This window comes from Peromyscus leucopus, chromosome 12, assembly GCF_004664715.2.
Source record: "Peromyscus leucopus breed LL Stock chromosome 12, UCI_PerLeu_2.1, whole genome shotgun sequence".
NCBI lineage: Eukaryota > Metazoa > Chordata > Mammalia > Rodentia > Cricetidae > Peromyscus > Peromyscus leucopus.
Window position 1 is genome coordinate 72,992,983 of NC_051073.1, and position 17,999 is coordinate 73,010,981.

The following is a 17,999-nucleotide window of genomic DNA, read 5'->3' on the forward strand; positions in this document are numbered from 1 at the left end:
TGCTCAGTGCTATGTCTCCAGTGCCCAGGAGAGTATTTGGCTCACAGCAAGAATTTGACAAATGCTTTTTGAACAAGTAAATGAATGCAAGGCCTCTTTCTGTTTTCGAGTTCAAGGCATGTAGTATTTCTTAGGTATGCAGGCACTGTGCTGGGCTCTTCAGAGGAGCCAGAGATCATGAAGCATAGTGTCTCCCTTCAGGAATTCCCTATGACTGCCAGGGTCAAGTTTGAGTCTCAGTCCTTGAATCACATGGTTTTAGGCTGGCCATTAATCTCTGCCATCTCCCTGCAACATGAGTTGGTATAATATTTCATTGAGTCTTAATCCCCTCATCTGTGGACTGAAGCTAATGAGAATATTAAAAGTTTGAGGATAGTAGACGAGTGAATTAAAAGAAAAAGAATTTTGCAAAATATTGAATAGTTTATAGGACATGTTAGTACTTCCCATCTATATCCCTTCCCACAATGCCTTATCCCCTGCTCCCTTTCCACGCTCTTATGGTCATTTTACGGAGACTTACTGGAGAAAAGTAGCAGCTCAACAAAACTAATATGGAAGAGGCTGCCATTTACTAATCCACATTGCCTTTCACTTAACAAACCTGAGCCAAGGCCCTCTCCACTGGCTCCCAGGAACAAATCAGCAGAAAAGGGTTTGGGATAAAACACTGATCACTGGGAGTAAGAGCAGGAGGGGGGGTTGGCAGAACAGGAGAGAACATACCACTTCAAAGAGCATTCCCCATGAGAAGCCATGCAGAGCAGCAAAGAACTCACTGCCCCAAACCTCCCACCTCCAACTCCAAAAACAGGGAACAAAGGCTGGCGGGGGCTGCTAATCAGCCTGTCTGCCTGGGAGCTGATGTGTGGGAGGGGAATAATTTGGTCAGGGCCACCACTGATGTGAAGGCCAAGAGGAGCTTTCAGAAGCAGGGAGCTTGTCTATCATGAGTGTGCAGCCGCCTTCACACCCCTCGGGGTTGGGCCCCTCTCTTTGTGTGCCTGGCCCTGCTGCATCCTGGGGGAGCTTTGCCTCTCTCCTATCATTCTCTCACCCAGCACGTCTGACTTCTGGTAGGTGTAATGCTGTGGCATGGGGTTAGAAGCAACAAGGGTTTTCATTTCTCTTGTGCTTGATGGCTTCCTGTTGCTAAAATGTCTTAGTGAGAAAGGAGCTAGCTGCGGGCAGGGGCGGGTTGCTGGAGAAACTGGAGTGAGAATGGAAATTTGCAGAGGGGCAGGTCTGGCGGTGATGAGCATGCCCTTGCCTCCATCACTACGTGATCCTCTGGAGAGATGAACAGTGGGTGACTGCTAGAGAGTGAGCGAAGCCCAACAGAGCCAAAAAAAAATGGGGTGGCTTAGTGGTACTCAGACACACTGAACATAACTTCTAGCTGGGCAGCATGCATGGTGACCTTGAGCAGGCTTTAAAGGCGTGAGTAATAGCCCTCCCTGCCTCGCACCGTTGCCTCATGAGGGCACACAGTAGTTTCTTCAACCCCTCTCCTCCCTTCTAGACCTGGAGCAGAATTTACAGGCCCTCTTAAAGCAGGCTGCAGCAATAGCAATTGCCTGGCAGGTTGTTTCATGGATTTGCAGCTCCGGAGAGCACATCAGTGATGAGGAAAGTGATGGTTCCTTCCCAGTGTGCCTCCTAATGGCTGGTGTCTAGAAGGCCATAATACTCAAGCCCTGCTTACCCAGCCAAGCAGTCACTGTTCTCAGACAGTGCTTGTGAGGAACCGTCTAACCTATATATCACTTCCAGAGGGACACACAGTCAGTCTCTCCTGCTCACTGAACTTGTGGTGCTCAGAGGGAGTGGCTGGGAGCACTGTACTAGCCTAGGAACGTGTGATAGAAACAGTAACAGACAAGGTATCCAAAGATCCGGCTTCAGGGCTAGGACAAGTCACCAAATGTCCTGGTCATAGGTGGCATAAGAAGATCCAGATCCTCCCAGGATTTTCTGATTTGAATGTTCTGTGTTGACTCTAGGCCATTTCCCAGAGGATGCTGGAGTAGAATCATGAATGAGTCGGCATGAATTTGGTCATCATTACTTTCTAAGATCTCACACCCTGTTCTCAGCCTGCGGCACTCAGCACTGCTGATCATGTATTACAGTCATTTCAATACCTTTACCTGTATGTACTGAACACTGAGTCTATGCCTGACTCAGAGAATGGGCCACTGGTGGCCAGCACCACAGCAGGCCATTCCTTTGATGTACCAATTGGGAAGCCAATATCTACTCAAATATCTACCAGGAAATATTTTGGTGAATGGTTCAGGAGACAAAAATGAAATGAGGCATTCTGATTATCATCCAAGAGCTCTGAATCTAGTCTGAGAATGTGTAGCAACCAGCTGTGTTAATCCAGAACAGCATCCATGAGTTTCAGGAGGCAGGAACCAGAGTATAAATGAAAGAAATCCGGGTGCAGGAAATCCCAGTGGACTTCAGGCAGATGTGACACCCGGATTCAGCTTTAAAGCAGCACTAGAATTTTAGCAGTTAAAGAAAGAAGTGGGAGCTGGGCAGTTGGTGGCGCACGCCTTTAATCCCAACACTTGGGAGGCAGAGCCAGGCCGATCTCTGTGAGTTCGAGGCCAGCCTGGTCTACAGAGTAAGATCCAGGACAGGCACCAAGGCTACACAGAGAAACCCTTTCTTGAAAAAGAAAGAAAGAAAAAAAGAAAGAAAGAAAGAAAGAAAGAAAGAAAGAAAGAAAGAAAGAAAGAAAGAAAGAAAGAAAAAAAGAAAGAAAGAAAGAAAGAAAGATGGATGGATGGATGGAGGGAGGGAGGGAGGGAGGAAGGAAGGAAGGAAGGAAGGAAGGAAGGAAGGAAGGAAGGAAGGAAGGAAGGAAGAAGAAAGAGAGAGAAAAAGAAAAGAAAGAAGTGGGTTGTGAGCTGTGGAGACAGGATGTGTAGTTGCACCTAACAGATAACAAGAGAAAATGGCAGATGGGCTGAGAGTTTGAAGTGACTCCACAGCTAGGCAGGCTGGAGTAGAATTACAGAGAAGATTCTGAATCCCGAAGGTCCCAGAAAGCACATCAGTACCCATGATGACTCACTGGACTGTAGGAGCATTATTTCTATATTAATATATATTTAAGCTTCTCTCTATATTCCCCTGGGTTCCTCCGAGTTTCTGTATGCCTGTTATCTCATATAATACAGGAGATCAGTCATGCATCAGAGGCTCTCAGTTCTCCCGTGGGCAATTAGAAGCCATGGCAATTTTTTTAAGCAGGAAATCAATCTTCTCACAGTTGTGCTTTGGGAAAACCAGCCTGACATGGCTGGGTACCGCAGATGGGAGGAGCACCAGAGAGAAGTGGGAGCAGGGATGCCTTCAAGAGGCATTGCAGGGTCTGGAGGGATGGTCAGCAGTTTAGAGGCTTGCTGCTCTTACAGAGGAGCCAGGTTTTATCCCCAGTTTCCACGTGGTACTTCCCAGCCATCTGTGACTTACAGCTCCATTTCCGGGAGATCTGATGTCTTCTTATAACCTCCATAGGTACCAGGCATGCATGTGATGCACACATGTACATGCAGATAAAACACTCATGCACAAAATATAAAATAAATCTTTTTTAAAAAATTAAGAAATAGAGGCATTGCAATGGTCTGGCTAAAAACACGTGAAACTGAAGTCAGAGTCTGGTGAAGGTACAAGGGGAAATGGACCTAGAAAGGGTCTAGGTGTGTCAGGTGCTGTAAAGGAACTAATCCTGCAGAATGAAGGGACAAGAACCAGTTCTGAGTCACTAAGAGGTCAAAGCTGAGTTTGGAATATTGGCACTGGCATTAGCAGAATGGAAGTCAGGAATAGGACCTAACAAAGGAGGATGCCTGGGAGGCTTAGAGGTCTTCTGGCCGGCACTAATGGTTGCGGAAGGTGGCACTGAAGGTGGAAGAGCATCACATGCCTGAGACCAGGCGGGAATTTGGTTGGGTGGCCTGACCATGCCACTCCTGCATGTATCCCCAAAGGATTCCATATCTAACACCAAGGGACTCCCACACCCCTGATTCTTGTTGTTACACTATTCCTAACAGCCAGAGAATAGAACTAGCCTAGATATCCATCAACAAAAGAATGGATAATGAAAACATGGTGTATATGCACAATAGAATTTTACTCAGCTATAAAGAAAAATGACATTGTGAAATCTATAGGAAAATGGATGGATCTGGAAAATATTATATTATGTGAAGTGACCCAAACTCACAAAGACAAATATCACACGGTCTCTCTCATATTCAGATCCAGACTTTAGTGTCTGTGTGCATGTGGAAATAAGGAATTATAGATTGGTTATAGACTATGAAACCAGATCGGAGACCATGAGGGAAGGACAAGAGGTATTGAGAAAGAGCGTAGAGGAAAGCGAAAGGAGTCACGTGACATGAGAGCAGAGAGGAGAGAGGGGCAGGAGTGCACAGAGGGAGGATGGGGATGAGGGGAGAACAGGAGCAAAGAAAAACAATAAAAGCTAATTTTGTTTGAAAAAAGCCAGGGGTGGTGGCACACACCTTCAATCCCAGCACTCCGGAGGCAGAGGCAGACAGATCTGGGTTTGAGGATAGCCTGGTCTACTAAGCAAGTTCCAAGACAGTCAGGGCTACAGAGAAACCCTGTCTCAAAAGGAAGGAAGGAAGAAAGGAAGGAAGGAAGGAAGGAAGGAAGGAAGGAAGGAAGGAAGGAAGGAAGAAAGAAAGAAAGAAAGAAAGAAAGAAAGAAAGAAAGAAAGAAAGAAAGAAAGGTGTTATAATGAGTGAAATTTAATTTTTACATGCTAATAACAAGTAAACAAATGTAGAGAAATTTACTCAGACACAAGCAGCCCAGCCCACTGCTTTTCTAGACACGAAACACCTGCTTTGGGGACTTCACACTGGTGCCTTGGTGCTTCTCAACTGGATCTTCTCCAGTCACCTTCAGCTTTGTTGGTGGTGGTTGGTTGGTTCCCACCACATCCTATTAGAATTTGTTTAGCTAGACCTTTTGTTGTGTTGTGTTTTGTTTTGTGACAAGGTCTCCCTACATAGCCCTGGCTGTCTTGGAACTCACTACGTACACCAGGCTGGCCTCAAATCAAAGATCAGCTGTGCCTGCCTCCCAAGTGCTGGGCTTAAAGGTGTGCACCTCCACAGCCTGCCGCTAAACTTGCTTTTTAATACCTTCTTTTTCAGAAACATTTCATTCTGATCGTTTCCATTTGGTGCTAGCTCAAAACTGTAGTTTAAAGCAGTACTTGTCAGTTAAAATAGTATGAAAAGATAATGCAAGGGAGCTTTTGAAATAAAAGAATGAACAGCAACATCATTAGCAAAGACTCAGTTGAACCAAAATAGGGAATGGGGAGTATCAAAATAAAACCTCAGTGTGGAAAGTAGCTTCAGGATGAGAGGGTCAAATTCCTCAGAGAGCTGAGCTGAGAACCTTAACAAAGAGACAACTGCACTTGAGACCTCCAGGTCCCAGGCGAGAGGCGGGAACCCAAACAACATGGAGTTCAAGGAGAAAGGAAGGCCAGTAGGGTCTCTGGAGAAAGTAAGAAGAAGGGAAGGATTTCCTTGGCATGTGCTTGCAGGCAGAAGACAAGCAAGATGCCATTGGAAACACTGAGGGCAGAAGCAAGGGTGGCAGTAGATGGGTGACATCGGAAAGGGGATGAAATGACTCTGTCATTGTGTTCTGGAAAAGAGCAGAAGGGACATTCTGAGGTAATGATACTGTACAGACAGACAGAGACAGAGAATGCAGCAGAGAAGCAGAGACTTGGGACACAGAGAGCAGGAGAGATGTCACTGTAAATGTCAATCAGCCGTGTGCTGGGTCCTTTTCATCTGGAAATTAAATAAATAAATGAATATAAACGGTCTGTGTTCAGCTGCATCAGGCTTCTTCCACGCTGCAAAAGAGATCTCCAGGACAGCCCTGGACTTAGCGGAGACTGGTTCTGAGTTCCCGATAGAGCCCACACCTGACTCTACACATTCAGGTTGGCTCCTGATTCTGGGAAGGCTTGCCAAACCCCCAGAACATGAAAGGGGTTAAATGCTATCAGCATTTTCCAGAGAGCACTGAGTAGGTTTCCCAAAAAGGATTCTATTCTCCTGGTTGTTACTATTCACAGAGGCCAGCACAGCGGCTCTTGGGTCGGCGCTTCTTCGCATGGTTGCCAGAAGCGGCTGTGATTTGATGAGGCTCCAACACCATGAAAGCACACGCCAGAGATGACTCACCGCGAACTGTTGTTGTTATTGTTAGTGGACGTTTGCTGAGGGCGGCAGCTCTTTCTGGCAATGGATGCTCAAAGCCTGGGACCAGATGCCAGGCGGTGTCGAGAAAAACACAGCAGGGACAGGGTCTAGTTTTTGGCATGCCCCTTGGTTCTACCTGCTGTCCTTAGCTTCCTACTCTCCTTGATGCCTAAAGCCTTCACAATGGTGTGTTTGGGGACACAGCTGAGCCAAACACACACAACTCCCGTTCATCTTAGGAGCTGTCTGGAGAAGATGAACATTATGAAAGCATTGTGGTGGGGAGCCTGATTCTTCTTCCCCAGTCTCTCCTACTTTCTGAGATCTGGACTCAAGAGTCAGAGAAATCATGATAACCACAAAAGAACCTTTCTCTCCATGCTGTTTTCTTCAGCATCCTTCCTCATTAATCACCAGAATTTCAGAGCAGTGACTGAGTCCAGCTCCGTAGATCCATGACCTTCACATGAGCCTGGACAAAGGCAGATCCCTAGAGCTCACCATTGATGAATCCCACTTTTTAGGCATGCTGTTGTAAATCCTTTGATAATTTCATATTTACACGTAACGTGATTCACCACCTACTCCTTTCACACCGTTCCAACATAAGCAACCTCTTCTGGTTGACAGACCCAGAGTCTGGCTTTGCTGCCTACAACACATGGGTGTAGGCCCATCCACGGAAGCATGGTAGACGTACCAGGGACCACATCCTTGATGAAACCTGACTCCCATAAGTCAACAACTGTCCTTAGCTCCTCCGCTAGCAGTGAGGAGGCATAAGCCCATCTTTTTTCCATGGTGTGATGTTAACTGGCTTGATCCTATGCAGATCTTGTGCAGGCAACCACAACGGCTGTGTAAATGAGTGTAGCCGTCCTGTAATGTAGGGAAAGCATTGTTTCGCTAGGGTCCATCCAGGTCCACCCCAACATCTGACTCTCATAATCTATCTACCCCTTCTTTCACAGTAGTCTCTGATCCTTGGAGAATAGATCACCCCTACTTTTAATCCAAATTTAGACCAAACTGTACCCTACTACAAAAGCCTACTCTGTGCCTGATGGTCAGCCACCGTGTTTTCTCTGTCTGTGTCCCATCCCCTGTCCCCTGTCCCCCTGATTCTCTGTCTCCTCCTGGCCTTTTCGTTCCTGCCCCCACCAACCCCTTCACCTCTGTCACTTCCGCTTCACCTGCCTCACCTGCCATCGCCCTGTTCCCTTTCCTTCTCCACCCTGTCCCTTCCCTTCCCTCTACTGACTTCTCTCTTCTTGCCCTTCTCAGCCCATTAGCTATGATGTCTTCAAGCTGTTCATGAGGGCATACCTGGAGGTGGACCTTCCTCAGCCACTGAGCACACACCTCTTCCTGGCCTTCAGCCAGAAGCCCAGACAGGAGACACCTGACCACCCAAAGGAGGGGGCCAGCAGTAGTGAACCCAATATCTCAGGTACAAGGACCAGCTTTCCCCAAGATGGGAGGATGCCGATCAGCTGTAACCCCTGACCACAGGCACAGGCAGCACATTAGAGGGGAACCTGAGCATAGAAACTTCTGTAAGGAGGAAGTAGGAGGGAGATGGAGAGCCAGGGACTCCTCTCTTTCTGGACCCTCACAGGAACATATATCTGGTGAGTCCTTCAGCCAGAGGAATAAAAAGGGGGTGATCTGTCACTCGGGGTCAGAGGATAGGATGGGGCAAGAGGGGACACAAACTAACACGTGGTAGAAAAGTAAGAGCCTTCCAAGAGGGCTTTAATCCATGATTAGAGACATTCAGCACACGCCCCAGCTAGAACTAACCAGGGACTGTCAGAGGAAGGCAAGTCATGGCCACTGTCTTACTGGAGTTTCAGAGAGCATGAGCCAAGCTGATAATAATTGTAGAACACAAACATAACCTACATGAACCAGAGCCCACAGGAAGTTCGCTGCATGCCCCTCTAAGGGTCCGGAGGACGTGGACTGGCCTTTACATCTTCTTTTTGTTCCCTAGATTATAATGCGGATAATGCTGCCAAAGCAGATGAGGCCTGTGCTCCAGACACTGGTAAGACACTGGACGTGAGATTGGGGGAGGGAGGTCTTAGCTAGGGTTTCTATTGCTGCGAAGAGACACCATGACCACCGCAACTCCTATAAAGGAAAACATTGAATTGGGGCTGGCTTACAGTTCAGAGGTTTGGCCCATTATCATCATGGTGAGAAGTGTAGATGAATTTCTAAACAGTCTTATTAAATAAGAAACACAGAGCCAAATACTGCAAGCCATAGAGATCAGAGCAATAGCCACCAACTAACCTTAGCTTACCACCTTGCTGTAACTTCCCAAGAGAGCCTCTTCCTGTCTATTAACCTGCACCTTTATTGCCTGACTGTTCTGCCTTCCCATTGGCTCTAAGCCCAGCCACATCACTTCCTTGTCACTACCTGTCTATACAGACCTCTAGGTCTCTATGGTTGGTACTGGGATTAAAGGCTCATGTCACCATGCTTGGCTGTGTCCTTGAACACACAGAGACTCTGCCTGCCATGTGATCAGATTAAGGGCGTGTGCTACCACTGCCTGACTTCTGTTTATGCCTGGCTATGACCTCTGATCTCCAGGCAAACTTCATTTATTAACATACAAGTAAAATATCACATTTCAGCACAAATAAAATATCACCACAGAGAAGCATGGCAGCATGCAGGCAGACATGAAGAAGGAGTTCTGTATCTTGATCCACAGGCAGCAGAAGGAGACTGTCCCACACTGAGCATAGCTTGAGCATATGAAACCTCAAAGCCTGCCCCTACAATGACACACTTCTTCCAACAAGGCCACACCTCCTAATAGTGCCACTCCCTGTGAGTCTATGGGGCCAGTCCTACCCAAACCACCACAGGGGAGGAGAAGGAACTAGTTGGCCAGCTGGGTTATTTATCCATATAATTGATGGATTCTAAGGCTCATTAAAGGTTCTTACCTCCCTTGTCTAGAACAGAGGAGGTCAAGGCTTGGGACAGGTTACCAGATATTTACTTCTGATAGGTTTCATGCAAGGGATGAGGAGGAGCCTTCACAGGAGGTGTGGGAGTGGATGGGAGTCTGTGCGCCAAGATCTGACTCTCGGGCCAAAGTGTACCTGATTCTATATTCTACCAATGGACAGTTGGAGAGAGTAGAGAAAGTATGTGAGAGTATGTCCTGATGGGCCAACAAACAATGCTCATGAGGGGCTGGAGAGATGATCCAGCAGTGAAGAGCACTGGCTGCTCTTGCAGAGGACTCAGGTTGGAATCCCAGCACCCGAGTAGCAGTTCACGATAGTCTGTGACTGCCTGATGCCCTCTTCTTGCCTCCGTAGGCACCAGGCATGCAAACGGTGCACAGATATACATGCAGGAAAAAAGTCCACACACATAAAATTGAATTAAATTTTAATTTTAAAACAGAAATATCTGTGTCATTTTTGAACAAGTTGGAGAGTTTCTAGTAATTACCAAAAGAAGCCAGCGAAAAATTCGTTTTGAAGATCTGTTTTCTAGGTACCTGCTTATTTCATTTTCCTCTGACCTTCGAATTTATACTGCTTCACACAATGGAGCCAAGGAGACCATTATGGGGCTGGGGATTCAATCCAGACTCGTGCAGCCTCCAATCTCTGCTCTCTTTCTGCACAGAGTGAGGAAGCCAAGGTGCCAGGCGGTCTGCTCCTTTCAAAGGTGCCATTTTAGTTTAGTCCCTGGTGGAGTAGCCATAGCACCTAAGGTCCATTGGCCCACCTCTGGTGCAGCAGATCTGGATTCTTCCTTGACACGTTTATAAGTGAGAAGCCATGTCTGTGTGCTCTTGACAAACCCAGGTACTGGAGGTGGCAACACTCTCCATCCTTGACATTTGCTTTCATGTCCAATAAACATGTCCTGGTCCCTCCCCATCTGGACTGGACCAGGCAATAGAACATATTGGTTACGAATCTGGACCTCATTCCCAGCTGACAGTACCTAGAAGATAGCTGTGGGCCTGTTTGAGCAGTGTCTGTGTTTTGCTGTCCCCTCTGTAAAACGAAATGATAATGAGTATTGTTATGTGGGTTGAATCGGTTAGCAACTATCCAAAGGCTTAGAATAGTGCCTGGCCCGTAGTAAATGGTCAATAATATCAGCAGTTAGTGTTGCACCACACTCTAGATGAACATTGTCCCCTTAGCTCATTACAGTCAGCCAGACTATTCCTTGAGTCTCAGTCTCCTGGTGGGCCAACTCGGCGTCCTGTTCTGACAGGAAGTCACTTGTGGACTATGCACCTTGCTCTTAGGTTTCAAATACAAAGACTCAGAGAGGCAGACCCTCCAAGGATCTATGAACAGAATCATATTGTTGAAACCATTTATACACACACAAAGGTGAATTCCAGCTCTTGGGATGAGCACTGAGGATAAAGAATGCAGTCCCATCCTATTTTTAAACATGTGTCGGATGAAGTAGGTAAGAGGTACCACAGCTACAAGAGAACAGGAACAATTTCAGGAGAGACCTGGGATGAGAGCCTCTTCAACTGGACATTAGCTGTAATCCTGATCTTTTTCTTTTTCTTTCCCAAGAGGGAAACTAGAAGCATTATGGGGCTTTCAGTGTTTGGCAGGATTGGTAAGTTAGTTAGTTGGGGTTTGTCGTTGTTTTTAAATTCACTATGGAGCTGGATGCCATGGTGTGTGTGTGTGTGTGTGTGTGTGTGTGTGTGTGTGTGTGTGTATGTGTGTAAGTAAGTAAGTAAGTAAGTAAGTAAGTAAGTAAGTAAGTAAGTAAGTAATAAAACAGATGCTGGAAGTCCAACTTATCAGGAAGCAGAGGTAAGAAGATCACTTGAATCCACGAGTTCAAGGCCAGACTAAGCCACATGGAGATTTCACCTAAAAAGAAAAGCAAGGAACCACAGAGCTGGCTCAGCTGTTAAAAGCACTTGCTGCTCTTCTAGAGAACCTGAGTTCACTTCCACTACCCATATCTGGTGTCTGTAACCTGGCTTCAGGGGTATCAGAGGCCAGATCGGGCACACATACTCATGAGCGCATATCCACATACAGACACATACACTATACATAACTGAAAATAATAAAAGTAAATCTTTTTTAAGAGGCAGAAGAGAGGGAGAGGAATAGGAAAGAGGTGGAGGGAGAGGGTGAGAGACCGGAGAGAGGGAGAAGAGAAAATTAACACTACACACGGAACTCAGAAGATGCTTTGGAAAGAGAAGGCTACGAAGGGAACTGGGGCCTTCCCGATGCCTTTGGTGATAGCTGGAGGGGAAGCCGTTTCAAGGTCATTGGCTCACTCTCTCCTGCCAGCACCTCTTCAACTAACTCCACTAGTCCACGGCCACTGCTGAAATGAGTTGAAGACACAAGTTAGTCCTACATCTCCTACGGAGTAGCAGATCAAATTCTGACAGGAAACCTTCTCCCACAGGGAGGAAAGGGCACGCCTTTAAACTTCCAGCCCCAACCTCTCACCCAGGCACTTGGAACTTGCAGAGAAACCTTCAGGTTGCATTTCATGTCTTAGGGCCCCAAATGACGTGAACAGCGTTTGCGTTGGTGGCTGAGGAGGCAGCATGGAAGAACTCACAGAGGGGAGGGCGTGAGACATTTGAGGACGGGTGGACATTGTCCTGCTCACCCACAGTGGCTCTGTCCTTCTGAGTCTCCAAGAGAAACTTCCACAGACTTCCTCCTGGAGAAGCGATTTGTCGGGCACCGTTTTGTCTGCTTATGGTGAAGAAAAACACCAAGCTGTAGAAGGTTAAATCATGAAAAGGCAATTATCTGAGTTGGGGCCCTGGGAGATACTTAATTTTTTTCATATTTTTTTAAACTGGGGATTTAAAGAATAATCATTTTTCTGATAGGTTTCCTTCAATAGATGGATTAATGCCCCTGTTTACAAAAAAAAAAAATAATAAGAATTAGGACTAGAAAAAGGCTTCACAGGGAGCCCCTTCCTACTTGAGGCAAGTCCTGGACTCGCTTGTGATCTGGCCATCTCTGGAAAACGTCAGCCTTTTTCTGTTGTTCAAGCAGACACCAGAAGATGCTAGATTCTGACTGACATGGCCTCCACCAATCATACCTTCCTATGCTCAGATGTAGCCCAGCCCACCTCAAGTCACTCCCTCCCAGAGCAGGGCAGAGGAAAGGGTCTTTCACAGAGTGCACGTCCTAACCCAAAGCCCTCCAGAGTCACTGACATGTTAGCTCACAATAGGAAAAGGAAGAATTTTGGTCCTTGGGGTTTTATTTTGTTTCTTAACCTGTTGAGATTTTCCAGAACCCACAGTATTGAATATCTGAAGGAAATACCCTGCTTTTTCAGTCTTTCCAGTTATAAAAGTAGTATACTCACACTGCAGACAATTTGAAGAGTAACCCCTAAGCCCGCCCCCCCCCCAAAAAAAAAGAAACAACAAACAATAAAGATAATAAAGATTGGTGGTTGTCTGAGTCCAGGACAAAAAGATGAACAGCCAAGCCCAGAGGAACTGCAGGGTGACGAGATTCCTCTGCACAACATTACAGTGATGGACATGTGTCCAAATCCTTTGTTCACACCCACGGGACACACAGTTCCCATGTGACCACTACTGTGGACTGCAGGCTGTGTGTGACAGTGACGGGCCGATGCAGGGCCACCAGTGATGACAAACACAGAACTCTCTGTGGCATGTTGATCATGAAGGTAGCTACGTACCTGGGGGACCACAGGGTGTGGGAATAAAATCTCTGTACTTTTACGAGTTTTGCTGTAAACATAAACTGCTTTTTAACAAATTTTATCTTGAAAAAAGAAAATTGAACCCAATCATACTTACAGTTAAATGTGTATGGTCTTGTGGGTTTTTTTTTTTTTTTTCAATAGGTTTCTTACATAATTGGGATCAAAGCGTATTTAATTTTGGAGTTAGATTTGTTTTTCACTTAACATTATCGTTCCGGACATCCTGTCATTTAAGACTTGGGGTGAACCTCAGTTTTAATGCAATGACCTCTTTCAATGGGTTTAAACAGAAATAGGTTGAGCCTGGCGAATAAGCCCCCACCTGAGCAAGTCACGCACCATTAGTGCAAACCCAGAGTCCCTAAACTCTCCACTCGGCCACACTGCCCCGCTGGAAGTCAACAAGTACTGCAGAGACTACGTGCAAAGGCAGAAGGGGCAGGCGCACCCCACCTTCAGGGAAGGGGCTCACAACCGGGCACAGGATGAGAGCTGATGTGGTACAGAAGAGGCCCTTTGTCTTCGGTCACTGGGAGATGTATTTCAATGACTGGAGGTCTGGGTCCTTCCTATGTGGGAGCATGAGACGGAAGGACAGTAATGCAGGAGTAAACTAAACCTGTTATGAACTAGAACTCATGACCCACCCAGAACTCGAGTGACTGGGCCATCTTCAGGAAAAAGTAATATTCTTACACAGCTCAGTTGAACTGTGTAGCAGGAAATAAACTGCACACGTTTGTATTATAAAATCGAAAACTTGTGAGGTATGCATGCATCTGTAGAAGCCAGCAGCACACCAAGAGAATGAGCACATCCACCATCTATGAAAGATTTCTTGGTGGGTCCTTTCTCCAGCCCCGCCCACCCCAAGCACTCTGTGATCTATCTGCCTTTTGTTACCAAGGAGGTCGCTACACCATCTGGACTCTCTGTGAACAGCATCATGCAATATTTCCTTTCTTAGCTCTTACTTCTTTTGTTCAGCATAATCATTTTTATATTTAACCATTTGTGTATATTAATTGTCAGCATAATTTGGTTGTTAATTAGTATACTAACAGAGTTTCCGTAATTATTTCATTTCTTGGGACAGGGATTTTTGTACAGCTTCCATTTGGGTATTATTACAAAAAAGAAAACTTGTTGTAAATATTCTTCTATAAGCCTTTGTAGGGAGAACTTTTATTCCCCTTGGGCAAACACCTTGGAATGGGATACCAGATATAATGTAGCAGGCATATAGCAGATGTAATGTAACTGGTGGCCCTGTGCACATTTCCATTTATAGGAAATTGCCAAGCTCTTTTCCAAGACCAGTGAGCCGTTCACACACCTGGCTGTGCCAAGGCCCCTGCTGCTCCGTCCTTCGTCAACATCTGCATTTCTCAGTCCTCTACTACAGAGGGTGGCCTCTCACTGCCTGTGTTTGCATTTTCCTGGCGACGTCCTGTCGTGTGCTCAGTAGACCAATGGTCGTCTGTGAATCATCCTTAACAAAAATGTTCAAATCTTTTCTTTTACCCACTGATCCTCTCCCTAGCCCTAACAGGGTCTTTTGAAGACCAAATTTTCTCAATTTTTAAAAGAAGTATTGGCTCTGTGAGTTTAAAGCCAGCCTGATCTAAAAAGAGAGTTCTAAGACAACCACAGCTACACAGAGAAACCCTGTCTCACCCCCCAAACAAAAGAATTATTATTTTACTTTTGTGAATTGTGTGTGTGTGTGTGTGTGTGTGTGTGTGTGTGTGTGTGTGTGTGTGTGTGTGTGTGTGTGGATTTGCCTGCATGTATGTGTGTGCACCACATTCATGCCTGGTGCCTATGGAGGTCAGAGGAGGGCATCAGATCTATAACTGGAGTAGTGGTGGCTGTGATTCACCATGTAGGTGCTGGGAATTGAACCTGAGTCCTCTGCAGGAGCAAGAAATGCTCTTAACCCTATCTCCAAAATTTCTTAATTTTCATGAAATACAATTCAATGTGGTTTTTTAATTTATGACTGATCTTCACTATTGCATCTTAGAAATCTGTTGAACTCATGAACAGAAAAAACTGGCATCTTAATGTCCTGGGTCTAATCCTTTGACACAGCGTTTCTTCATTTAAGTCTCTGCTAACTTCTACTTAATACATTAAGTTAACCCTGTGCAGCTTCTGCACCTCTGCCCGTGAAGACTGTTGACGCACCCTCTTGTGATGTCTTTGATTTGGGCCTTGCAGCAAGGCTGCTCTTTTTAAATGGGTTAGGTAGGATTCTTATCCCTTAAGTTTTCTCGGAGAATTTGTATAGAATCCTTATCAGCTCTTCTTTAATGCTGAGTGCAGGCTGTTTTTGCATTTCAGCAAATATCCTTATGCTGTTTTAGGGTAAAATGAGATTACCTGGAAATAGTCACAAGTGTTCACGTACCATTGAATACCCAGAGCTGATGTTGCCTCACTGTTGGGGCTGAGTTCTTTTGGGTCCTCTACTGGTAACGTGGATTCTCATAACATGTGGATGCTCATTCTCATCAATGGGACTTTTCTTTCCATCCCAGAGTTTATCTCTCTGGTCCTGCTTCTTCCCCCATCCCAACCATAACCACCCCCATTGCCCAGCCTCAGGCAGTTTCCTCCCCAGGGAGGAACAATCCCCACTCAGCTGTAGAACTGAAGGCGACTCCACCCGCAATAAAGGAGCCTTGTACATGTCTCTGTGTGGCTCCCCAGGCTCCACTCCAGGCTCCCACCTCATCCTCAACTCACAGAGAATGCCAGGATCTGCCAGAGTGCCCCTCCCTCCCCTGGTACAATGTGGAAACTTCTTCCAAATGCTAAGATGCCAGGGGGCATCTCACCTCTCACTTGGCTCCCATTTTCTCCAGGCCCTATTTAAAAGATAACGTCCTCTGAACATTTGCTCCATATCTTCTGACCGGGTACTAGTAGAGTCGGGTGGGACAATACATCTGGTCCTGTGTTGCTCTGAGCTAGAGACAAAGTGGAAGTCACGGCGGGTGTTTTAATGGATGAGTAACCTGAGCACAGAGCAATGGCTTGTGACCTTAGGGACTCTGCAGTACAAAGGACCGTGTTCTCACTTGTTTCCCACAGTGTTGTGATGAATTTCCACGGCATTTCTTCCAGGGATGATTTTAATAGTTTGGTTGCCTAAGCAGTTTCATCTCAATCCCCCCAGCTCACTACTTCTGTTGTTACCTCCTTCACACTATTGTTATCTCTACTGCTCACCTCTGAGGCTTTCTGCCCTTACTTAATAGAGGTCACATCTTCTTGCAGCTCCAGAGTGTCTTGTCCAATAGAAAATCACCTTCAAACCTCTGGCCCTGTGAGACTTCTGGGTGAAGCTTCCTCTCTTCGATCTTCCTGTCTTCCTTTCTGTGTTTTTGTAGGCTCCATCGGGGTCTCTTCACAGGCCCTCTGTAACACACAGGGACCTCCCATCTCGCTACTGTCAGTCTGAATGACAGCTCATTCCTTTCTAACTCGCAGCCCACGATGCAGGACTGGGCAGGCCTTCTCTCTCAGTTCCGCTGTCTTGGCACTTTCTCCCATTGAGTGGCTCTTTGGTTCTTGAATAGTATGAGGTAATCCTGCCTTCCCCAGCAGGCATTGCGATCGATCGCGGCTGCCTCCGCCTCTGTCCATGTCGGCAGCACACACTGCTTGTTGGCATCATGGTGCCTCCATTGACTTGCCCACTGGCAGTGTTCTGTTTAGTCCATGGTCAGTCGTGTCCGTGTGGTGTACATCCTACTGGTTATGAAAAGAGTCCTCATGGGTATGAAAGCAGCCAAGCTGAGGGGAGAAAGAACAAAGTACCTCAGAAAATAGAATTCACATAGTGAAATAAAACTCCCAGTGTCCTTATTGATAATAAAATTTGTATTTCTGAACTAGGAGACAGAGTGTGTGTGGCGGGGAGTGGGGGGGGACGGGACGGGGGGGTGGGGACGGACACTTTTCCTTATGGAGCATACAGCCAGTCACTTTCTGCATTTTCTTGCCAAATAGTTAAAGTTTCCCAGTTTCTGAAATGAGATGATTGTCAGTAGGTTTTTCTTTTAAATAGCAATCTCTTCATTTGTCATTAAGTATATTTGCAGATGAAAATTATGAGCTACCACATCCTTGCATGGCTCTAGGGACAGTGAGGGAAAGAAGGAATGAAAGCCACAGGGATGCAGAAAAGCTGGGATTCGGCAGTCCAGGCTCTGATGGAGAAGCCGCAGCACCCCGAAAGCTTAGCAAAGTGTTTATTAGATGCAGTTGAACAAAGAGGTGGGGTTCATTACACCAACTGAACAAGGAGACAGGTTTGCTAACTCAGTGGACACACTCTCTGTAGGGGAGCAATCTTCAAGAGGTCAGTATGGTGGGGGGATCACAGTGAACATTTTCTGCACACACTATCAGCATCCGTACATGAACCAGAGGAAGGCTTTGCCATCTCCCTGAGCCTCATCTGGGGAAGGCTTTGCACTCCCATGAGTCTGAGGCATTGATCCTTGACACAGCTGGTTCAAGTCAACAGCATACATCCACGGAGGGCATCACATTCACTCAAGGCTTCCTCAGCTCCCCACTAAGAAAGGGTATAAATGTGAAATCCCACCCAGAACTACTTCTGCAAATTATTTAGGGCAGTATGTTAAGTGATAATTTATTTGTTCACTGTGTTATCACCAGGATTCACTGTTTTCTTTCCTGAAAATTCAGAGAATGGATAAACTTTCTGCAAGAAAATAGACTCCTAAATGGATCAAAATTGAAGTCATTCCTAGAAAATAACTACAGCCTGGATGTCTGTGGCCACACTACATAATATGCATTGATTACATTTTTAAGACACCTGTAGAACATTCTCACTCACCCATGAAGAGGATGGGACCGTAAGGAGGGTTAATGTTTACTAACGTGGAGGTCCTTGGATGTCCCCCTTCT

The 17,999-nt window shown here is 46.2% G+C and overlaps 1 protein-coding gene across 2 annotated transcripts in view; it reads left to right on the forward strand.

Moving 5' to 3' along the window:
* Dgkg (diacylglycerol kinase gamma) overlaps positions 1 to 17,999 on the forward strand; it is a 203,911-nt gene that overhangs the window by 54,458 nt on the left and 131,454 nt on the right. For both annotated transcript variants that reach the window (XM_028875222.2, XM_028875224.2), the window contains exons 4-5: positions 7,575 to 7,740; positions 8,287 to 8,340. In XM_028875222.2, the coding sequence (XP_028731055.1) occupies positions 7,575 to 7,740; positions 8,287 to 8,340 (220 nt within the window). The remainder of the gene's footprint in view (positions 1 to 7,574; positions 7,741 to 8,286; positions 8,341 to 17,999) is intronic.